Here is a 24,626-nt window from a genome sequence, read left to right as displayed (position 1 = left end):
GGTAAGCAGGGAGCGTGAGTTATAAAATGTGGCTTGCGTCATCACACCACTGATGGATGCAATCTTAAAAGATTGCGAATCTTAAAGTGGATGCGGTCAGCGATGTGTAGAAGCAAATCCGCGCTAATGTCCCGATCACAACACCCAGATTAAGAAGCCTTCCCAGCATCCAAACTAGCACTGAAACAGGAGTATCTATGTAAGGTGTAGTTCAACAAACAGGAACTGCTTGCCAGTTCCCACGTAGAAATACCGATGCGATTCAACATTCATTACTCAGAACCATGTTTCAAAATACCGAGTTCGGAACCAGATGGAAATTCCACACACGCACGCGCAATGCGACATTGTGGAACACGAGCAATATACAAGGCACGAGATAACCAAACGCAACCAACTTGCGCACACACCAAATGCAAGCAGACAATTCATAGGTGAGCTTGCTTGAAAAGCAGCAAACTAAAGGAACGACAAGTGAAGTACAGAGTACTAATTAAACGAAGCTTCATGAAGAGCATAGAAATTGTCAAATTAAGCAATTGATTCCTACAAATGGACTTCACAGCTGACCGGTGCATGCTAGATAGAGAGCCAATATGCGCGTCGGACATACAAAATAGTAGGCACTACAGCGAACAACCCATTCCTTCATTTCAGTCACCAGAATGTAACCTGCGGAGGAAGCAATATCATATCATCAGTCAAACAATTTTGCACCATTCCTCCAGGAAAAGCCATTGCAGTTACTCTCATAATTTTGTATGACACAAAACAGTAAACATTAGCTCCACCATTGTGGAAATTGTGTCAAAAAGCTTCAAAGGCGAATGATTCAGAATTATTAGACAAAACCAAAACTTGAAACAGAGAATAACAGTAGGAAATTTGCAGTGTAGTGGCACACCTTCAACTTCTAATATTAGAAGTATTTGGTTATATTAGTCTGAGTAGAGGCTAAAAGAAGAGAAGAGTGGGCACATGAGGGGCTCAATGGAGTAAGAAAGCAGAAGCATCTGGTTTCTAGCTCGCAGGCATAATTTTGCATAGACAGGACAACACGCAAGTTACACTTTGACTTGATACTCTTAAGCACATAAAAAAGTTTCACGTCAATGTAGCAATCAGTAAAAGTTAAAAAAACGAAGCATAGTAAAGTGTAAGTAGTACATTTGCTATTACTTATCATAATAATGTTCTCATCTCTGAGAAGGCACAAGCATATACATAATCAGGGGATGAGGAAGGGTCCTAGTTTATCAGTCATTGCAGGGGCTAGAGGGGGAAGAACCCGACACTACCAGAAGGAAATGGGGGAGTACTTACGAGGAGTTTAACTGAAAGCAAGGCAGCTGGATGGTAGTGGAAGGCGAGTGAAAGAGCGCATCTAGTAGAGAGGGGTTAAATGTAAGTAAATAAAACTGAAGGCAGGTGGGTGGGTGGGCGGGTGGAGGCGAGAGGAGGAAGAGAACGGAGAACTGCTGACGAAGGATGAGGAAACAGTGCATCGAGAAAAGATTCAAGATGCAGCTCAGAGCATAGGAGGTGACCAGGTGGGCAACAGACTAGCTAAGCAAAATGTTGTAGATTCTTCTCTTGCAATTTGGTACTTGAAATGGCAGTAAAAAGGAAATCATTGCATTTATTTGAAGGAACAGTTTGCATTCCTAACAAGTCAACATACATGCAGAAGATGTGATTACCTGCTCTGCCAGTACATCAGAACAGAGTATTTAACCAGACAATCGCCTTATTTATTGTGCATAACATCAGATGCATCATGTCTACCACCAATGCCTGTTACTGCAAGCATAAGAAGTTAAACAACCAATGTCATTCCAACAAAAAGCCAAACAGATATGAGGAGGCATCAAGGAGATATTTAGATAAACTCATAGCTGTATCTTGAAAAACAAGCATAGTTTTGATGCAGCATTAGGACAAGTGATGTGTCTATTCAGATATAGATTATCCACTCGCAACAGACTCTTCTGAAGTGTTAAGATTAACTGTGAACAATTATTTGAATTTTTCATTATTGATTTAAGATCATTGCAAGATTGGCAGACATAATAATATAGAATGAAAGAAATAGAACTAAGTTTGAAGCTTCCAAATGTACCTATTGAGCTGCCTATTTGACATTTCAGTTGGTTCAAGCTAGTTTTTCATGTTGTCTTCAACTTCCAACTGATAGGTATTTTATCCTGAGAAAACCTCGCGGTAGTTGTGCACTAAAAGTACCCTTATACAATTCTTGCATATGTCAATAGGCAGGCAACGGTGAAATATAGCTCGGTGAATTTGCCAGTCTTGGTTTTCAGTTTTATGTATAGATATTCATATAGTGAGCTGATAGAAACAGTTTGCTATTTCTGACTGGAACAACATAGTTCACTGATAATAATAATATGATAACATTATATTAAAAAACATCGCCACATATATTTTCAATGCATCATCGATGACAGCCCATCAACTTGGATGGAAGCCAAACTGGTGATACAAAACACATTAGCTATAATAACTATAGGTAAAATATGTGAATCCATATATAACCATCACATAAAAAGCACCCACATGAGCATCATGAAGCAGCAAAACAAACAAATGATATAACACTACCTAAAATTGTTGGCTTAACACCAAGTGATGTGAACATAATTTCATCAGCCAATTATCGACGCACAACTTGGTTTTTTTCTAACCTTAGTGTAGGGCATGGTATTACCTGCAGTGTAGACACTTTCGAATGGAAAATAGCGAGACACGGTCGTAGTGTTGGAAAGCTTCTTGAACTTCAGTGACTCAAGATGGATCATGAAGAGGCCGATAACTGTCCGCAACAACAACACATAATTGTCTTGAGCAAACCCTACCATCTCTATGCCCCCTTTCTCCTCAGGTTTCAGGGAAAGTAGCTTGTCCAGCTGAATAGTTCTTGCAAGCACCCATGAAGCAACACCGTCACAACCAGTTATCCTCTTCCATAACTGGGCGGCGCAGCAGTCTGAGTGCGATATGAAGAGGAAACCTAGCACACCACCCTCTGCCCGCACAAGCTTGAAGCCATTCCGCTCCCGCTTGCCCCACATATCCACTGGCACCCGTATCACAGCCAGCCTCTGCTTCTCCAGATCAAACTCGAGAATTCCATTCAATTTCCCGGCAAGCGGCCAGTAGAGGGAATCTCCAGCCAGCACCGCATCCTCGGCACAAACGATGGCGGAAAACTGGGATCCATGACCCTGGTATGGGAGCGGTGTCGAGATGAGACTTCCCCATACGCCGGTCTTTGACGAGTAACCACAGGCGAGCGCTCGTCTAGGTTGTGCGCCGTGGTCGTCTGTCACCGCCAAGACCACCTGGAAATGCTGGACATCTCCGGGAGGGCGATACACCGCCCCGCCGACCCCAATCTTCGCCGCACGTTCCGCAACCACCGGGGGAACGGCCACCCTGTGCCGGTCGCCGGTGACGGGGTCCCACACAAGGACCTCGAGAATCCCCGGAAGGAAGACGAGTAGGAGGCCGTGGCGGCATCCGAGGGAGACGAAGTAGTCGCCGTCATCGCGCTGGAAGGGGAAGGGCCCGAGAGGAAGACGGTCGGGGGCGTCCAGAGTGGGCTGGAAGGAGAGGCGATCGAATCGGTTGAAGAAGCCGAGGAGAGGAGGGTTGCGGCGGTGGCGGAGGCGGAAGCGGCGCCGGAATCGGGGGTCGCAGACGAGGCCGCGCCAGCGCTTGCAGACGGCCGATGCGCGCGGGAGGGCGGAGGGCTGCGGGGGGAGGCGGAGCAGGATCTCGGAGAGCAGGTCGTCGTCCTCCAGCGGGGACGCCGCCGGCGAGCGGCGGCAGTGGCGGCGGCGGGGGCTGCTCATCTCGCCCTACTCACTGGTGCGGGAGGAAAAAAAAAATTCTCCCAGAACGTGGTGAGAACCAAAACCCAAACTGGGCTGCAGAGTGCAGACTGAAGCCCACATCAGATAAAGGGAGAAAGTTTTTTTGCAGACACCACATTAAAATGACTGTTTCTAAAAAAATGACTATATTCAGGAATCAAGCCTATTTTTTGTGACCCACTTTTTTACAAGAAAATTGATGATTTGGTTGCAGTCGATGGCAATCAGAGTGGTTTTATCTGGAAAAAAATTGTTGCAAATTGTTTCATCACATTGATTTATTATTATTATTATTATTATTATTATTATTATTATTATTATTATTATTATTTCCAACGGGTGGAGATTTCCCCACCTAAATTGTATTCATTTTCAGGGGTACATCCAAAAGGGCACACGAGGCCGAGACAATGCCACGGTACCTGTGTTCCACCGACGTAGTCGCAGGGCACTGCCTAGCAAAGACACACCAAGAAGCACTCGAGCACGAACACCACCGAAGAAGAGCACAAAAACCACCGTCGACCCCAAACCAGCCGTGCCACCACCGACATCAGCTGCATTGATTTGTTACGTGAAAACATCCCATGATATACAATAGTAATAACAAGGTTATTTGATAATGGCATGCTAAAAAATGGTAGTGATATTTTACCAATTGATAATCCCCTCACAAAGAAAAGAGGTACTGATGATAATCGTTTGTGTTCACCCAGAGTCGCCACCGGTGAACAATTGATAATTCCTTCTTTTTTGTTGTCCCTACTGTAAGATGTGGTGGAAGCTTTCCTATTCCCGATGGGAGCCGCGTGCGTTTATTTATGGAAGACAGGAACAGCCCCTGTCGTGGCGTACAAGTCTACGATGATCGCTAGGACTCATCGATACATGAGGAATCAGGATAGGAAACGAGATGAAGAGATAGAGGGAAGGTTAGATTACATAAGGTTTAAACGGTATTCTAACAGCCTCCCTTAATCTAAACTACCCTATATTTAAATTTTTCTTAAACTCCTCAAACGGTTTTGCTGGAAGAGCTTTAGTAAACCCATCTGCCACTTGATCTTTGGATGGAATAAAACGTATCTCCAACTTCTTCTCAGCAACCCTTTCTCGTACAAAGTGAAAGTCTATCTCAATATGCTTAGTTCTGGCATGAAAGACTGGATTAGCACTCAAATAAGTAGCACCCAAATTGTCACACCATAGACATGAGATACGACGTTGCTTCACTCCCAATTCCTCAAGCAAAGATTCAAGCCAAATAATTTCAGCAGTAGCATTTGCCAATGACTTGTATTCAGCTTCAGTACTTGACCTTGACACAGTTGCTTGTTTCCTGGCACTCCATGAAATAAGATTAGAACCAAAGAAAACAGCAAAACCTCATGTTGATTTTCTATTATCACTGCAGCCTGCCCAATCTGCATCAGAGAAAGCACTAACAAGTGTAGAATTTGAACGCCTGATTTGTAGTCCCAATCCTACAGTGTTCTTAACATATCGTATGATTCTCTTAACAGCTGTCCAATGAACTGAGGTAGGAGCATGCAGATATTGACATACTTTGTTAACAGCAAATGAAATATCTGGTCGTGTCAAGGTTAAGTATTGCAAAGCTCCAACCGCACTTCTGTATCTAGTGCTTTCTTCCTCTTTAAGGGGCTCTCCTTCATGTGCTGACAATTGTTCTGAAGAGGATAATGGTGTGGGTGAAGGTTTGCAGTCTTTCATTCCCATCCGAGCCAAAAGTTCAGTGGCATATTTTTCCTGTTTCAACATTGTGCCATCTTGAACCTTCTTAACTTCAATGCCTAGAAAGAAGTTCAAATCACCAAGATCCTTTAAGGCAAATTCTGAACTCAGGTCACGCAAAAGAGCATCAGTCGCATTCTTTGAAGAACTTGCAACTATAATATCATCAACATATATGAGCACAAAAATAACAGTATTTGCCTTGTTATATATAAAGAGAGACGTGTCAGCCTTTGATGCAATAAAACCAAGATGTTTCAATTGCATACTCAACCTGGAGTACCATGCTCTAGGTGCTTGTTTCAAACCATAGAGAGCCTTATCAAGTTTGCACACATAGTGAGGTTTTTGCCTGTTTTCATAACCTGGTGGTTGTCTCATGTAGACCTCCTCTTCCAGAACACCATGCAAAAACGCGTTCTGCACATCTAGCTGTCTTAAGCTCCATCCCCTAGATATAGCAATAGCTAGCACAATTCTTATAGTTGCAGCCTTTACAACATGACTGAAAGTATCCTCATAATCAATGCCATAACGTTGTTTAAAGCCTTTAGCAACAAGACATGCCTTATACCTGTCAATGGAGCCTTCTGCCTTTCTTTTGATTCTGTCCACCCACTTGCAGTCAATGATATTCTTTCCTTTCCGATTCGGTACCAAGTGCCAAGTCTTGTTTCTCATGAGTGCACTGTACTCTTCATCCATGGCATTTTTCCACCTTTGATCTCTTAATGCATCGTCCAATCTTGTTGGTTCACCTGAAACACACAACATGCCATACGGTATAGTACCATCGTTCCGCACCTTAGGTTTTTTTATACCTTTCTGCAACCTAGTCATAACTCTTGATGCGGCAGGTTGAGATTGGACATGTTTTTGTTCTTGGGGTTGAACTGATCTGGTTGTCGCAGAAGATCCTGGAGAAGTTTCAGAACTTGTCGCAGAAGATCCAGTAGCCATCGATGTGGCCACTGCGTCTGCAACCACCAATCCATCCGCCGCAGACGATCCCGCGCCTGGCAACGCTGTCGGTTGCATGCACGACCCGCACGCCACGCCTGTTGGCTGCATGCGCTGAGTGCGCTCGCGCCGCGAGGGAGAATCTCCTTGTGATGACATGTCGGGCGCGGGGTGGCTCGCTGTAGCCTGGCCCTCCTGACTGGCCGGCCCGTGATCCAAGGGAGATCTGCATGCGCGATCCAAAGGAGATCGACGAGTTTCAGGTGCCATATCCTCTTCGTACGCCGCGCCAGCTTCGTCTTGTTCTTCCACATGAAATATAGCATCATCTTGAGCCAGATTTTGATCATGTTGATCATTTTGTGCGCCGTTTTCTTCAGGGACCTGCACACATGCAATAAAAGAACCGGTTCCAGCAGGAATATTATCATATTGGTTAGCACAATTGTTCCCCCCGTGATCAAAACCTCGAAGTGTGGATGGAAGAAGAAGAATTTCTTGACGAAGAAGGGCTCCGGCATTTGGATGTAAAGATTCGAACGGAAATACCGACTCGTCAAAGACAACATCTCGAGATATATAGACTCTGCCCGTGGGCACATCAAGGCACTTGACCCCTTCATGCATAGGACTATAACCTAGAAAGACACATCTTTTTGAACGAAACGCAAGCTTGCCTGTGTTGTATGGCCTTAGATTCGGCCAACATGCACATCAAAAGACTCTGAGAGACTTGTAATCTGGTTTAACACCAAAAAGACGTGTGATGGGATTTTCAAAGTTTATGACTTTGCTAGGACGAATATTTATGAGGTATGTGGCTGTGAGAAAAGCTTCATCCCAAAACTTAAGTGGCATGGAAGCATGTGCTAGTAATGCCAGTCCTACTTCAACAACATGACGATGTTTTCGCTCAGCAGAACCGTTTTGCTGATGAGCGTGGGGGCAAGACACATGATGTGAAATTCCAATCTTTTGGAAAAAAGAATTTAGCTTCTCATACTCACCACCCCAATCGGTTTGCATAGCAAGTATTTTTGAGTTTAATTGACGTTCAACAAGATTTTGGAAATTGAGAAATACTTGGAACACATCAGACCGCTTCTTTAGCAAATAAATCCAAGTGAACTTACTATAGTCATCAATGAAGCTAACATAATAAGAAAATCTACCGACTAAAGTAGGGGCTGGCCCCCACACATCTGAAAAAATAAGTTGTAATGGAGCAGTGGATACACTTGTAGAGATGGGATATGGTAATTGATGACTTTTAGCTTGTTGACAAGCATCACAAATTGACTCTACGCTAGACTCAAACAGAAGTTTATTTCTACTAAGGACATGTTGAATAATGACTGAAGAAGGATGACCCAAACGACTGTGCCACTTTGCCAAGGAAGGTTTGGTGACACTCCATGCTTGCTTATTCGACCATGATGAAGGTGATGATGATATGAGCGGATACAAGCCTCCCTCACACTTTCCTCTAAGAATGACTCTCCTCATTGCCAAGTCCTTGATCACAAAGGAATGTGGATAAAAAATTATGAGAACATTATTGTCAAGAGCAAAGCGATGAACAGAGACAAGATTCTTTGATGCTTGGGGAATATGAAGAACATTATTTAGATGTAGATCTTTTACGGGAGTTTTAACAATTGAGTTGCCAACATGAGTAATATCCATACCTGTTCCACTTGCCATGTGTATTTGATCACCACCATGGTACCTTTCTCGCATGGTTAACTTGTCGAGCTCCCCTGTGATGTGTTCGGTGGCTCCTGAATCTGCATACCAATTTGTGTCTATCCCATAGGAGTTGGTGATGTGATTTGCCGCCTTCTTCTTCTCTTCTTGATCTTCCTCATAGCGCCACCAGCAGACTCTTGCCCCGCCGGGATGGAACTTGTAACAGATCTGGCACTCTGGGTAGTCTCCTTCTTGCTGTTGATGTTGTTGTGGTTGCGGCCGAGGATGCTGTTGATGGCCTCCGCCACGAGTAGGAGAGGGAGAAGGGCGGTTCCCACGACCGCGTCCCCCTCTGTTACTTCGCCCATGGCCTCCTCTGCCGCGGTACTGACCTCGCCCTCTGTAGATGGCGTTTGCTGACGAACGAAACCCTGCTGGTCCATCACCCAGCATCTCCATCCTTTGATCAAAGGCAGAGATTTGCGAGAAGAGTTCGTTAACGGTGATGGAGTTCTTGATGGCGCCGACTGCTGCAACGACGGGATCGTAGTCCCGATCAAGACCAACGAGGATGTAGTCAACCATCTCTGGATCGCTCACAGGGCGCCCAGCCGCGGCAAGCTCGTCGCCGAGGCTCTTCATCTTGGCGATGAAAGCATTGCTTGACATGCTGCCCTTCTTGGTGTTGGAGATAGCGATTCGCAGATTGGTTATCCTGGACTGAGATTGCGAGGCGAATAATGTCGTGAGAGCAGTCCAGAGGTCGAAGGTATTCTCCTTACCGATGACCTGTGCAAGAATTTCTTGCGAGAGTGAATTCAGCAGGTAGCTCAGAACCTGCTTGTCCTTCGAAAGCCACGGCCCATACAAGGGATTTGGCCCTATCACCGTGGTCTTGTCAGCTTGCTCGATTTGCGCTGTTTTTGGCGGTGCAGCGTCGCTGCCGTCTAACAGGCCGGTCACCTGCGCACCTCGCAGGGCCGGCAAGACTTGTGCCTTCCAGAGGAGGTAGTTCCCCCTTGTCAGCCTCTCGGTTGGTGGAGCACCGAGATTGAGGCAGGTAGCGCTCGAGGAGGACGCCATGGTACGATCGATAGCGAGAGGTTCTGTTTTTCTGTATCGCTAGATGTTGTGGAAGAGCCTGGCTCTGTATACCACGTAAGATGTGGTGGAAGCGTTCCTACTCCTGATGGGAGCCGCGTGCGTTTATTTATGGAAGACAGGAACAGTCCCTGTCGTGGCGTACAAGTCTACGATGATCGCTAGGACTCATCGATACATGAGGAATCAGGATAGGAAACGAGAAGAAGAGATAGAGGGAAGGTTAGATTACATAAGGTTTAAACGGTATTCTAACACCTACCACTAACCTAATCGTTTGCGCCTGCGCTCTCATTGAAAATAAGGTAACCGGTGTAATCCGCTTCTGAATGTTACAAAACATGTTTTGCATAAACACATCACTTAGTAAAAAATTGCTAATCACAATAACCAGATTATTCATCTTCTTTCCTCTTCACCAGGAATAAGTGAGACCCTTTTCCTTCTTCAGAAATGTTGGGACTCACCAACTCACAAAATGCACGGCCATCAAGGAAGCAAGAACCTACTACTCCCTCCGTCCCATAATGTAGTAGTGCCAAAAAACGTCTTACATTATGGGACAGAGGGAGTACTATTTAACTGAACCAAGTCAATCTTATCATGCCCATACATAAGACAATAGAGTTCTAAAACTAGGATATCATAGTCTGCTTCTATCAGTTCTAAACTTATTCCATCAAACCACTGATGCAAAACCTTCTGTAGGTAGTTTAATACAGGAGCATCTTTCCAAATCCACACTCAATTGGATTCAAAATCCAATGTCAGGACGAAGCCTATAAATTCTGAGTTCAGAACCAGATGGAAATTCAAGAAAAACACACAAAAATGGGTCATCACGGAATATGTTTTGCAAAATCACACCGCTAATGCAAAAGGCTTGCTAATCTCAACACGCAACGGCAGATCCAAGCTAATATTGCCCTCTCATTGGTTTAACTATCCTTGTTCCTGGTCGCAAGAACCGAAACTATTCATCTTTTTTTCCCTTTTGCCAATAATAATAAGTGAGACCTTTTAATTTCTTCAAAACTAACTCACAATATTTCAAATGTTAGCCAACTCATCAAATCCTACATCTCATCTCAAAGGAAAGAAGAAGAAGAGGCATGCCAGTAGCAAAATGGCATTGCCGCCATCCTGGTTGAGTCGCCAGTTGTGAGATAACAAATAGCACCACACAGCCAGCTGCAGTTCACATTCACTAGACAGAATTAGATAACAAAATCAACAAAAAGACACAGAAAACTGGAACATACTTGCTTGCAAATTAAGCGAACCGAGAGGGACAAGTACTAATTAATGGAAGCAAATTAATGTTCCTTCATGCCAGCCGAGAATGTCTACATAAGTTAGATAATAGATAAATCCAAGCGATTAGTTCCTACAAGTTCATTTAACAGCTGACCAATGCATGCTACATAGAGGCTCAATCTCCGCAGTCGACCTTTAGAATGGGAGAAACTACACCCAACAACTCGTTTCTACATCTCAGCCACCAGAATGTAACTGTAGATTCCTGCAGAGCATGCAATATCATATCAGTCGAACAAACTTGGTACTATTCAATCAGGAGTTATTCTCATAATTTTTCTCTGACTCAAGCAGAAAACATTGTGGAAATTGTGTCAAAAGCTCCAAAGTTAGACCATCTCTGCATTATTAGACAGATAAAACCAACATTTGAAAGAGAGAACGATAATAGGTAATTTGTAGTGTAGTAATGCACCTTCAACTTCTAATATTAGCAGTCTTTGGCTACATCTGGTTGTTGGGGAACGTAGTAATTTCAAAAAAATTCCTACGCACACGCAAGATCATGATGATGCATAGCAACGAGAGGGGAGAGTGTTGTCTACGTAAACTCGTAGACCGAAGCGGAAGCGTTGACGCAACGTAGAGGAAGTAGTCGTACGTCTTCCCGGTCCAACTGATCCAAGCACCGTTACTCCGGCACCTCCGAGTTCTTGGCACACGTTCAGCTCGATGACGATCCCCGGGCTCCGATCCAGCAAATCTTCGGGGAGGAGTTCCGTCAGCACGACGGCGTGGTGACGATCTTGATGTTCAACCGTCGCAGGGCTTCGCCTAAGCACCGCTACAATATGACCGAGGTGGAATATGGTGGAGGGGGGCACCGCACACGGCTAAGGAACGATCACGAAGATCAACTTGTGTGTTCTAGGGTGCCCCCTGCCCCCGTATATAAAGGAGCCAAGGGGAGGGGGCAGCCGGCCAAGGAGGGCGCGCCAAGGGGGAGTCCTACTCCCACCGAGAGTAGGACTCCCTTCTTTCCTAGTTGGAGAAGGAGAAGGGGGAAAGAGGAGGAAGAGGGAAAGGAAAGGGGGGGCGCCGCCCCCCTTCCCTTGTCCTATTCGGACTAGGAAGGGAAGGGGCGCGCGACCACCTCTTGCCTCCTTTCCTCTTCTCCCTTAAGGCCCATGTAGGCCCAATAACCCCCCGGGGGGTTCCGGTAACCCCCCGGTACTCCGGTAAAATCCCGATTTCACCCAGAACGATTCCGATATCCAAATATAGGCTTCCAATATATCGATCTTTATGTCTCGATCATTTCGAGACTCCTCGTCATGTCCATGATCACATCTGGGACTCCGAACAACCTTTGTTACATCAAAATACATAAACTCATAATGAAACTGTCATCGTAACGTTAAGCGTGCGGACCCTACGGTTCGAGAACAATGTAGACATGACCGAGACACGTCTCTGGTCAATAACCAATAGCGGAACCTGGATGCTCATATTGGTTCCTACATATTCTACGAAGATCTTTATCGGTCAGACCGCATAACAACATACGTTGTTCCCTTTGTCATCGGTATGTTACTTGCCCGAGATTCGATCGTCGGTATCCAATACCTAGTTCAATCTCGTTACCGGCAAGTCTCTTTACTCATTCCGTAATACATCATCTCACAACTAACTCATTAGTTGCAATGCTTGCAAGGCTTATGTGATGTGCATTACCGAGAGGGCCCAGAGATACCTCTCCGACAATCGGAGTGACAAATCCTAATCTCGAAATATGCCAACCCAACATGTACCTTTGGAGACACCTGTAGAGCACCTTTATAATTACCCAGTTACGTTGTGACGTTTGGTAGCACACAAAGTGTTCCTCCGGTAAACGGGAGTTGCATAATCTCATAGTCATAGGAACATGTATAAGTCATGAAGAAAGTAATAGCAACATACTAAACGATCGGGTGGTAAGCAAATGGAATGGGTCATGTCAATCAGATCATTCACCTAATGATGTGATCCCGTTAATCAAATAACAACTCTTTGTTCATGGTTAGGAAACATAACCATTTTTATTAACGAGCTAGTCAAGTAGAGGCATACTAGTGACACTCTGTTTGTCTATGTATTCACACATGTATTATGTTTCCGGTTAATACAATTCTAGCATGAATAATAAACATTTATCATGATATAAGGAAATAAATAATAACTTTATTATTGCCTCTAGGGCATATTTCCTTCAGTCTCCCACTTGCACTAGAGTCAATAATCTAGATTACACAGTGATGATTCTAACACCCATGGAGCCTTGGTGCTGATAATGTTTTGTTCATGGAAGAGGCTTAGTCAACGGGTCTGCAACATTCAGATCCGTATGTATCTTGCAAATTTCTATGTCTCCCACCTGGACTAGATGCCGGATGGAATTGAAGCGTCTCTTGATGTGCTTGGTTCTCTTGTGAAATCTGGATTCCTTCGCTAAGGCAATTGCTCCAGTATTGTCACAAAAGATTTTCATTGGACCCGATGCACTAGGTATGACACCTAGATCGGATATGAACTCCTTCATCCAGACTCCTTCATTTGCTGCTTCCGAAGCAGCTATGTATTCCGCTTCACACGTAGATCCCGCCACGCCGCTTTGTTTTAGAACTGCACCAACTGACAGCTCCACCGTTTAATGTAAACACGTATCCGGTTTGCGATTTAGAATCGTTCGGATCAGTGTCAAAGCTTGCATCAACGTAACCATTTACGATGAGCTCTTTGTCACCTCCATATCCGAGAAACATATCCTTAGTCCTTTTCAGGTACTTCAGGATGTTCTTGACCGCTGTCCAGTGATCCACTCCTGGATTACTTTGGTACCTCCCTGCTAGACTTATAGCAAGGCACACATCAGGTCTGGTACACAGCATTGCATACATGATAGAGCCTATGGCTGAAGCATAGGGAACATCTTTCATTTTCTCTCTATCTTCTGTAGTGGTCGGGCATTGAGTCTTACTCAACTTCACACCTTGTAACACAGGCAAGAACCCTTTCTTTGCTTGATCCATTTTGAACTTCTTCAAAACTTTGTCAAGGTAGGTGCTTTGTGAAAGTCCAATTAAGCGTCTTGATCTATCTCTATAGATCTTAATGCCCAATATGTAAGCAGCTTCACCGAGGTATTTCATTGAAAACTCTTATTCAAGTATCCCTTTATGCTATCTAGAAATTCTATATCATTTCCAATCAGTAATATGTCATCCACATATAATATCAGAAATGCTACAGAGCTCCCACTCACTTTCTTGTAAATACAGGCTTCTCCAAAAGTCTGTATAAAACCAAATGCTTTGATCACACTATCAAAGCGTTTATTCCAACTCCGAGAGGCTTGCACCAGTCCATAAATGGATCGCTGGAGCTTGCACACATTGTTAGCTCCCTTTGGATCGACAAAACCTTCTGGTTGCATCATATACAACTCTTCTTCCAAAAATCCATTCAGGAATGCAGTTTTGACATCCATTTGCCAAATTTCATAATCATAAAATGCGGCAATTGCTAACATGATTCGGATAGACTTAAGCATCGCTACGGGTGAGAAGGTCTCATCGTAGTCAATCCCTTGAACTTGTTGAAACCCTTTTGCAACAAGTCGAGCTTTGTAGACAGTAACATTACCGTTAGCGTTAGTCTTCTTCTTGAAGATCCATTTATTCTCAATTGCTTACCGATCATCGGGCAAGTCAACCAAAGTCCACACTTTGTTCTCATACATGGATCCCATCTCAGATTTCATGGCTTCAAGCCATTTTGCGGAATCTGGGCTCACCATCGCTTCTTCATAGCTCGTAGGTTCATCATGATCTAGTAGCATGACTTCCAGAATAGGATTACCGTACCACTCTGGTGCGGATCTTACTCTGTTTGATCTACGAGGTTCAGTAGCAACTTGATCTGAAGTTCTATGATCATCATCATTAACTTCCTCACTAATTGGTTTAGATGTCACAGAAACCGGTTTCTGCGATGTACTACTTTCCAATAAGGGAGCAGGTACAGTTACCTCATCAAGTTCTACTTTCCTCCCATTCACTTCTTTCAAGAGAAACTCCTTCTCTAGAAAGGATCCATTCTTAGCAACGAATGTCTTGCCTTCGGATCTGTGATAGAAGGTGTACCCAACAGTTTCCTTTGGGTATCCTATGAAGACACATTTCTCCGATTTGGGTTCGAGCTTATCAGGTTGAAGCTTTTTCACATAAGCATCGCAGCCCCAAACTTTAAGAAACGACAACTTTGGTTTCTTACCAAACCATAGTTCATAAGGTGTCGTCTCAACGGATTTTGATGGTGCCCTATTTAATGTGAATGCGGCCGTCTCTAAAGCATAACCCCAAAACGATAGCGGTAAATCTGTAAGAGACATCATAGATCGCACCATATCAAGTAAAGTACGATTACGACATTCGTACACACCATTACGCTGTGGTGTTTCGGGTGGCGTGAGTTGCGAAACTATTCCGCATTGTTTCAAATGTAGACCAAACTCGTAACTCAAATATTCTCCTCCACGATCAGATCGTAGAAACTTTATTTTCTTGTTACGATGATTTTCAACTTCACTCTAAAATTCTTTGAACTTTTCAAATGTTTCAGACTTATGGTTCATTAAGTAGATATACCCATATCTGCTTAAATCATCTGTGAAGGTGAGAAAATAACGATATCCGCTACGAGCCTCAACATTCATCGGACCACATACATCTGTATGTATGATTTCCAACAAATCTGTTGCTCTCTCCATAGTACCGGAGAAAGGCGTTTTAGTCATCTTGCCCATGAGGCACGGTTCGCAAGTACCAAGTGATTCATAATCAAGTGGTTCCAAAATTCCATCAGTATGGAGTTTCTTCATGCGCTTTACACCGATATGACCTAAACGGCAGTGCCACAAATAAGTTGCACTATCATTATCAACTCTACATCTTTTGGCTTCAACTTTATGAATATGTGTATCACTACTATCGAGATTCATCAAAAATAGACCACTCTTCAAGGGTGCATGACCATAAAAGATATTACTCATATAAATAGAACAACCATTATTCTCCGATTTAAATGAATAACCGTCTCGCATCAAACAAGATCCAGATATAATGTTCATGCTCAACGCTGGCACCAAATAACAATTATTTAGGTCTAATACTAATCCCGAAGGTAGACGTAGAGGTAGCGTGCCGATCGCGATCACATCGACTGTGGAACCATTTCCCACGCGCATCGTCACCTCGTCCTTTGCCAGTGTTCGCTTAATCCGTAGTCCCTGTTTCGAGTTGCAAATATTAGCAACAGAACCAGTATCAAATACCCAGGTGCTACTGCGAGCTCTAGTAAGGTACACATCAATAACATGTATATCACATATACCTTTGCCCACCTTGCCATCCTTCTTATCCGCCAAATACTTGGGGCAGTTCCGCTTCCAGTGACTAGTCTGCTTGCAGTAGAAGCACTTAGTTTCAGGCTTAGGTCCAAACTTGGGTTTCTTCTCCTGAGCAACAACTTGCTTGCTGTTCTTCTTAAAGTTCCCCTTTCTCTTCCCTTTGCCTTTTTTCTTGAAACTAGTGGTCTTGTTGACCATCAACACTTGATGCTCCTTCTTGATTTCTACCTCCGCAGCCTTTAGCATTGCGAAGAGCTCGGGAATTGTCTTATCCATCCCTTGCATATTATAGTTCATCACGAAGCTCTTGTAGCTAGGTGGAAGTGATTGGAGAATTCTGTCAATGACACTATCATCCGGAAGATTAACTCCCAGTTGAATCAAGTGATTACAATACCCAGACATCTTGAGTATATGCTCACTGACAGAACTATTCTCCTCCATCTTGCAGCTATAGAACTTATTGGAGACTTCATATCTCTCAATCCGGGCATTCTTCTAGAATATTAACTTCAACTCTTGGAACATCTCATATGCTCCATGACGTTCAAAACATCGCTGAAGTCCCGGTTCTAAGCCGTAAAGCATGGCACATTGAACTATCGAGTAGTCATCAGCTTTGCTCTGCCAGACGTTCTTAACGTCGTCAGTTGCATCAGCAGCAGGCCTGGCACCCAGCGGTGCTTCCAGAACGTAACTTTTTTGTGCAGCAATGAGGATAATCCTCAAGTTACGGACCCAGTCCGCGTAATTGCTACCATCATCTTTCAACTTTGCTTTCTCAAGGAACGCATTAAAATTCAACGGAACAACAGCACGGGCCATCTATCTACAATCAACATAGACAAGCAAGATACTATCAGGTACTAAGTTCATGATAAATTTAAGTTCAATTAATCATATTACTTAAGAACTCCCACTTAGATAGACATCCCTCTAATCCTCTAAGTGATCACGTGATCCAAATCAACTAAACCATAACCGATCATCACGTGAAATGGAGTAGTTTTCAATGGTGAACGTCACTATGTTGATCATATCTACTATATGATTCACGCTCGACCTTTCGGTCTCCGTGTTCCGAGGCCATATCTGCATATGCTAGGCTCGTCAAGTTTAACCCGGGTATTCTGCGTGTGCAAAACTGGCTTGCACCCGTTGTAGATGGACGTAGAGCTTATCACACCCGATCATCACGTGGTGTCTGGGCACGACGAACTTTGGCAACGGTGCATACTCAGGGAGAACACTTTTATCTTGAAATTTAGTGAGAGATCATCTTATAATGCTACCGTCAATCAAAGCAAGATAAGATGCATAAAAGATAAACATCACATGCAATCAATATAAGTGATATGATATGGCCATCATCATCTTGTGCTTGTGATCTCCATCTCCGAAGCACCGCCATGATCACCATCATCACCGGCGCGACACCTTGATCTCCATCGTAGCATCGTTGTCGTCTCGCCAATCTTATGCTTCTACGACTATCGCTACCGCTTAGTGATAAAGTAAAGCATTACAGGGCGATTGCATTGCATACAATAAAGCGACAACCATATGGCTCTTGCCAGTTGCCGAATACTCGGTTACAAAACATGATCATCTCATACAATAAAATTTAGCATCATGCCTTGACCATATCACATCACAACATGCCCTGCAAAAACAAGTTAGACGTCCTCTACTTTGTTTGTTGCAAGTTTTACGTGGCTGCTACGGGCTTAAGCAAGAACTAATCTTACCTACGCATCAAAACCACAACGATAGTTTGTCAAGTTGGTGTTGTTTTAACCTTCGCAAGGACCGGGCGTAGCCACACTCGGTTCAACTAAAGTTGGAGAAACTGACACCCGCCAGCCACCTGTGTGCAAAGCACGGCGGTAGAACCAGTCTCGCGTAAGCGTACGCGTAATGTCGGTCCGGGCCGCTTCATCCAACAATACCGCCGAACCAAAGTATGACATGCTGGTAAGCAGTATGACTTATATCGCCCACAACTCACTTGTGTTCTACTCGTGCATATAACATCAAACCATAAAACCTAGGCTCGGATGCCACTGTTGGGGAACGTAGTAATTTCAAAAAATTTCCTACGCACACGCAAGATCATGGTGATGCATAGCAACGAGAGGGGAGAGTGTTGTCTACGTACCCTCGTAGACCGAAGCGGAAGTGTTGACGCAACATAGAGGAAGTAGTCGTACGTCTTCCCGGTCCAACCGATCCAAGCACCGTTACTCCGGCACCTCCGAGTTCTTGGCACACGTTCAGCTCGATGACGCTCCCCGGGCTCCGATCCAGCAAAGCTTCGGGGAGGAGTTCCGTCAGCACGACGGCGTGGTGACAATCTTGATGTTCAACAGTCGCAGGGCTTCGCCTAAGCACCGCTACAATATGACCGAGGTGGAATATGGTGGAGGGGGGCACCGCACACGGCTAAGGAACGATCACGAAGACCAACTTGTGTGTTCTAGGGTGCCCCCTGCCCCCGTATATAAAGGAGCCAAGGGGAGGGGGCGGCCGGCCAAGGAGGGCGCGCCAAGGGGGAGTCCTACTCCCACCGGGAGTAGGACTCCCTTCTTTCCTAGTTGGAGAAGGAGAAGGGGGAAAGAGGAGGAAGAGGGAAAGGAAAGGGGGGGCGCCGCCCCCCTTCCCTTGTCCTATTCGGACTAGGAAGGGGAGGGGCGCGCGGCCACCTCTTGCCTCCTTTCCTCTTCTCCCTTAAGGCCCATGTAGGCCCAATAACCCCCCGGGGGGTTCCGGTAACCCCCCGGTACTCCGGTAAAATCCTGATTTCACCCGGAACGATTCCGATATCCAAATATAGGCTTCCAATATATCGATCTTTATGTCTCGACCATTTTGAGACTCCTCGTCATGTCCATGATCACATCCGGGACTCCGAACAACCTTCGGTACATCAAAATACATAAACTCATAATGAAACTGTCATCGTAACGTTAAGCGTGCGGACCCTACGGTTCGAGAACACTATAGACATGACCGAGACACGTCTCCGGTCAATAACCAATAGCGGAACCTGGATGCTCATATTGGTTCCTACATATTCTACGAAGATCTTTATCGGTCAGACCGCATAACAACATACGTTGTTCCCTTTGTCATCGGTATGTTACTTGCCCGAGATTTGATCGTCGGTATCCAATACCTAGTTCAATCTCGTTACCGGCAAGTCTCTTTACTCGTTCCGTAATACATCATCTCACAACTAACTCATTAGTTGCAATGCTTGCAAGGCTTATGTGATGTGCATTACCGAGAGGGCCCAGAGATACCTCTCCGACAATCGGAGTGACAAATCCTAATCTCGAAATATGCCAACCCAACATGTACCTTTGGAGACACCTGTAGAGCACCTTTATAATCACCCAGTTACGTTGTGATGTTTGGTAGCACACAAAGTGTTCCTCCGGTAAACGGGAGTTGCATAATCTCATAGTCATAGGAACATGTATAAGTCATGAAGAAAGCAATATCAACATACTAAACGATCGGGTGGTAAGCAAATGGAATGGGTCATGTCAATCAGATCATTCACCTAATGATGTGATCCCGTTAATCAAATAACAACTCTTTGTTCATGGTTAGGAAACATAATCATCTTTGATTAATGAGCTAGTCAAGTAGAGGCATACTAGTGACACTCTGTTTGTCTATGTATTCACACATGCATTATGTTTCCGGTTAATACAATTCTAGCATGAATAATAAACATTTATCATGATATAAGAAAATAAATAATAACTTTATTATTGCCTCTAGGGCATATTTCCTTCAGCTTCATCCAACAATACCGCCGAACCAAAGTATGACATGCTGGTAAGCAGTATGACTTATATCGCCCACAACTCACTTGTGTTCTACTCGTGCATATAACATCAACACATAAAACCTAGGCTCTGATACCATTGTTTGGGACGTAGTAATTTCAAAAAAATTCCTACGCACACGCAAGATCATGGTGATGCATAGCAACGAGAGGGGAGAGTGTTGTCTACGTACCCTCGTAGACCGAAGCGGAAGCGTTGACGCAACGTAGAGGAAGTAGTCGTACGTCTTCCCGATCTGACCGATCCAAGCATCGTTACTCCGGCACCTCCGAGTTCTTGGCACACGTTCAGCTCGATGACGATCCCCGGGCTCCGATCCAGCAAAGCGTCGGGGAGGAGTTCCGTCAGCACGACGGCGTGGTGATGATCTTGATGTTCTACCGTCGCAGGGCTTCGCCTAAGCACCGCTACAATATGACCGAGGTGGAATATGGTGGATGGGGGCACCGCACACGGCTAAGGAACGATTACGAAGATCAACTTGTGTGTCTAGAGGTGCCCCCGTATATAAAGGAGCAAGGGGGAGGAGGCCGGTCCTAGGAGGGGCGCGCCAGGGAGTAGGATTCCTACTCTTAGTTGGAGTAGGTTTCCTCCTTTCCTAGTCCAACTAGGAGAAGGGGGGAAAGGGGGGAAGAGGGGAAGGAAGGTGATGAGGGCACGATCTCGGACGCGCCGCTAATTTGGCCCGATCTTTCACGATGCAACAACCGCGACTAAATTTCACTGATAAAGCTCCCAATTACGCGAGCGATACACGCAACCTGAAACTGTGGTAACAACAACTGACAAGCAATACCTCGACAAACAAGGCACCTCCCGTCGGAGTAGAAGTAACCGCACGTAATCTGTCGTTGGGACGGACCTCAAACCAATAGCTAGCAAATTCTTAATCACGAGAATCCTCTAACCAAAGTGTAATCTTCTGAATAGAAAATCTCACACAAATAAACAAGATGAGCGCCCAGAGGGCCGCTTCATAGTCTGTCTAAACTCTAGAGAAAAATAACCTAATCCCAATAGTCTTGATGGCCAAAACTATATATAGCCTCGATACAAACCGACTCAGATGAGTTCGGCCTAAACAAGGCACACAGGCCATACTACGTGCAGGATTTACCAACCCCTGCGTGACTTGTAGTGCAACCGATTTCGTTGCCGTAATTGTTTTGATCTTCTACTTCGGTTTTCCTTTTCCAAACGTACACAGCTGGCCGATTGATATTTGCATGTACGCGCAGACTCCTTCCCTTCCTATTTCTCAGGACATGCAGATTGGTGGTTTGTATATTCCGTGAAGCAGCAGCACTAACAAATCTGCCGCATGTAGTCTCTTTCCTTTTAATTCTCCTGGTTCTCCACGTCCTCTTGTCTCTCCAAACGCATGCATGATACTGTTTTGCAATTCGGTTAGGAAACCAATACCTTCCAGGTTTTGTACGGGCATGCATTTGTATGGACTCATCAAATCTAGCAATTCTCTCATAATTAACATTATTAACTCCTCCTTTCTGTATTATTGGCAGAAAGCCCGGACCACATAATATACGCAAGTGCCCATCTCTTCCTTTGCTAAGATGTGTCATTTCCTCTATAATTTTATGATCCTTATCTTGGTTAATTAACTTCCGCACATCCGCCTCGCCGACTTGCACTGTAGTCGTCTCATCCATAATATCCTTCGTTTGCATCCCTTTGTCGACGACCGCCGCAGTCGCTTGTAGCCCCTTGTCATTGACCAGTGTATTCACCATGACTTGTATACTGGGCATGTTTGTGGTAGGGTGTGCTTCATCAGAAGGGAGAGAGGGGCCGCGCCCCAAACCCCTTGTCCAATTCGGACTGGGCTTGGGAGGGCCGCGCGCCACCTCCTAGTCCTTCCCACTAAGGCCCATTAAGGCCCATTGCTTCTTCCTCGTATTCCCGTACGTAACTCCCCGGTACCTCCGAAAATACCCGAATCACTCGGAACCTTTCCGATGTCCGAATATAGTCGTCCAATATATCGATCTTTACGTCTCGACCATTTCGAGACTCCTCGTCATGTCCCCGATCTCATCCGGGACTCCGAACTCCTTCGGTACATCAAAACTCATAAACTCATAATATAACTGTCATCGAAACCTTAAGCGTGCGGACCCTACGGTTCGAGAACAATGTAGACATGACCGAGACATGTCTCCGGTCAATAACCAATAGCGGAACCTGGATGCTCATATTGGCTCCTACATATTCTACGAAGATCTTTATCGGTCAGACCGCATAACAACATACGTTGTTCCCTTTGTCATCGGTATGTTACTTGCCCGGGATTAGATCGTCGGTATCTCAATACCTAGTTCAATCTCGTTACCGGAAAGTCTCTTTACTCGTTCCGTAATACATCATCTCGCAACTAACTCATTAGTTGCAATGCTTGCAAGGCTTATGTGATGTGCATTACCGAGAGGGCCCAGAGATACCTCTCCGACAATCGGAGTGACAAATCCTAATCTCGAAATACGCCAACCCAACATGTACCTTCGGAGACACCTGTAGAGCTCCTTTATAATCACCCAGTTACGTTGTGACGTTTGGTAGCACACAAAGTGTTCCTCCGGTAAACGGGAGTTGCATAATCTCATAGTCATAGGAACATGTATAAGTCATGAAGAAAGCAATAGCAACATACTAAACGATCGGGTGCTAAGCTAACGGAATGGGTCATGTCAATCACATCATTCTCCTAATGATGTGATCCTGTTAATCAAATGACAACACATGTCTATGGTTAGGAAACATAACCATCTTCGATCAACGAGCTAGTCAAGTAGAGGCATACTAGTGACGTTTAGTTTGTCTATGTATTCACACAAGTATTATGTTTCCGGTTAATACAATTCTAGCATGAATAATAAACATTTATCATGATATAAGGAAATAAATAATAACTTTATTATTGCCTCTAGGGCATATTTCCTTCACTGGTCTGCGTAAAGACTAAAAGATAAGTGGGCTTATGAGGGGCTCATTAAGTAGGATAGTAGAAATGTCTGGTTTCTAGTTCGGTTTCTAGTTCATAAGCATGCTTTTAGAAATGTACGAGCTAGCTAGTCAATAACAAATCGAAATTCATCAAATTCTTGCAGTACAAGCCTCAAACAAGGGACCATGCATCATCTTACTAACTAAGACTTCGGTCCAAAATGACTGTTAATTTTTTACTCTCCAGTCTCTACGGCGTCAAGTAGTACTTCCACCACTAACATGCCAGTAAAAGTAAAAAAAGGGTATTAGTGATAAGAGCAGTTTTTATGGTGAATCTAATCATGTCAGTTTGATCACTTGTTTCATATGAAGTTTTAAACATCAATGGTGGCAACTGATGAAGAAATTACAGTCCACAAAAAACATAGCTACTGATAGTTCGGACCAACCAAATTAATATTAGTGGCTAATGGCCAATTACCTATATATAAGAATTTGTCAGACAACACATGAAATGCGGAGAAAATGTTTAAACAAACAGCCTAAAACAAGAATAATCGTCGATAAATGCAAGCAACAAAATAAATCATACTCCCTCCGCTTCTAAATGCAGACACGAGCATATCGCACAAATAGGGAATTGGGAAGGATCCTAACTCCTAATTCACCAGCCACCGGAGAAGATAGAGGGAGAAGAACCCACAGTACCAGAAGGAACTGGGTGAGTACTAAGGAGTAGGTAAACTGAAAGCAAGGCAGACGGATGGGAGAGGAAGGCAATAGAAATAACACATCCAGTATAGGGGGAGGCAGAGGGGGTACAACATCAGCAAACAAAAGAGAAGGACGGCATGTGGAACTAAATGGGAAGCTGCTCAGGAAGGGATAAGAAGTAAAGCCTGGAAAAAGAATACAGGTGCAGCATAAAGCATGACAAGAGTCCTCTCTTGCAGTACAAACTATTTCAGATATCTTAGCATACATGCAGAAGCTAAGCTTACCTGCTCAAAGAGACAACCATCTTTATGTGTTTTGCAAAAGATCAGGTGCACCATGTCCACCACCGATGCCTGTTTCTGCAAGCATAAGTGAAACAACCTATGACATTCCAACGAAAGGCCAAATAGGTACAAGGAGGCATCAAGGAGATATTCAGATGAACTCACAGCTTTAGTTGGAACAAAAAGTCAGTTTGATACAACATTAGAAACAGATAAACAAAACCACATCTATTGTTGAATTTAAAGAATATCCAAAAACAGTATATACTGATCAATATTGTAAAATTGAAGAACATGCACGCTTAGACTATTATGCTATTAGCTGGTCAGAAGAGACAAGTTAACCAGAATTATTAAGCTCATTCCGTGCCATAATCGGAAAAAACAATAATGATACTAAAAAAATCTAGCAAAAAAGTTATCATGATATTTTAGAGTATCTTTAAGTAAATTTTGCCTGAAAAATGTACAAAAGAACGCATTAGTAGTTTCCATGAACAAAAGAAATGGACTTGCACCACAACAGACTCTCCTAATAGTGATAAAGTGACAAATTTTTATGAATTTGAAACGAACTTGTCAGTATTGAGTTAAGATTATTAGCATGATTAGCAGATATAAGTTTTAACCAACTGAAATGTCAAATAGGCAGCTCAAGGTACATTTGTAAGCTTAAAGGTAGTTCTATTTCTTCCAT

At 44.1% G+C, this 24,626-nt stretch overlaps 2 protein-coding genes across 2 annotated transcripts; both read right to left on the bottom strand.

Annotated features, from left to right (window-relative positions):
* Nucleotides 1-256: 256 nt before the first annotated feature.
* On the bottom strand, nucleotides 257-3,963 carry LOC125516506 (uncharacterized). Its single transcript, XM_048681928.2, has 3 exons — nucleotides 2,729-3,963; nucleotides 1,701-1,800; nucleotides 257-672 (listed from the first exon to the last, which is right to left on the bottom strand). The coding sequence occupies exons 1-2, from the start codon at nucleotides 3,873-3,875 to the stop codon at nucleotides 1,748-1,750; spliced, it is 1,200 nt and encodes a 399-aa protein (XP_048537885.2). The 5' UTR covers nucleotides 3,876-3,963; the 3' UTR covers nucleotides 257-672; nucleotides 1,701-1,747.
* A 1,239-nt stretch (nucleotides 3,964-5,202) lies between these two features.
* Nucleotides 5,203-9,383, bottom strand: LOC147963776 (uncharacterized). Its single transcript, XM_087529698.1, has 5 exons — nucleotides 8,300-9,383; nucleotides 7,161-7,249; nucleotides 5,463-6,995; nucleotides 5,282-5,320; nucleotides 5,203-5,235 (listed from the first exon to the last, which is right to left on the bottom strand). The coding sequence occupies exons 1-5, from the start codon at nucleotides 9,381-9,383 to the stop codon at nucleotides 5,203-5,205; spliced, it is 2,778 nt and encodes a 925-aa protein (XP_087385824.1).
* Nucleotides 9,384-24,626: the final 15,243 nt, after the last annotated feature.

Source organism: Triticum urartu, chromosome 6A, assembly GCF_056163025.1.
Source record: "Triticum urartu cultivar PI428250 chromosome 6A, HENAU_Tu73, whole genome shotgun sequence".
Taxonomy (NCBI): Eukaryota; Viridiplantae; Streptophyta; class Magnoliopsida; order Poales; family Poaceae; genus Triticum; species Triticum urartu.
The sequence above is the reverse complement of the archived record's forward strand: the minus strand, read 5'-3'. Positions and strand labels throughout refer to the sequence as shown.

Coding starts and splice junctions, on each gene's coding strand:
- LOC125516506 (XM_048681928.2), bottom strand. CDS start 3,875: ATGAGCAGCCCCCGCCGCCGCCACTGCCGCCGCTCGCCGGCGGCGTCC. Junction 1,801..2,728: donor CGAAAGTGTCTACACTGCAG/GTAATACCATGC, acceptor TTATGCTTGCAG/TAACAGGCATTGGTGGTAGA.
- LOC147963776 (XM_087529698.1), bottom strand. CDS start 9,383: ATGGCGTCCTCCTCGAGCGCTACCTGCCTCAATCTCGGTGCTCCACCA. Junction 7,250..8,299: donor ACACATGGCAAGTGGAACAG/GTATGGATATTA, acceptor GTGTCTTTCTAG/GTTATAGTCCTATGCATGAA. Junction 5,321..5,462: donor TTTCATTTGCTGTTAACAAA/GTATGTCAATAT, acceptor TCTCTGATGCAG/ATTGGGCAGGCTGCAGTGAT.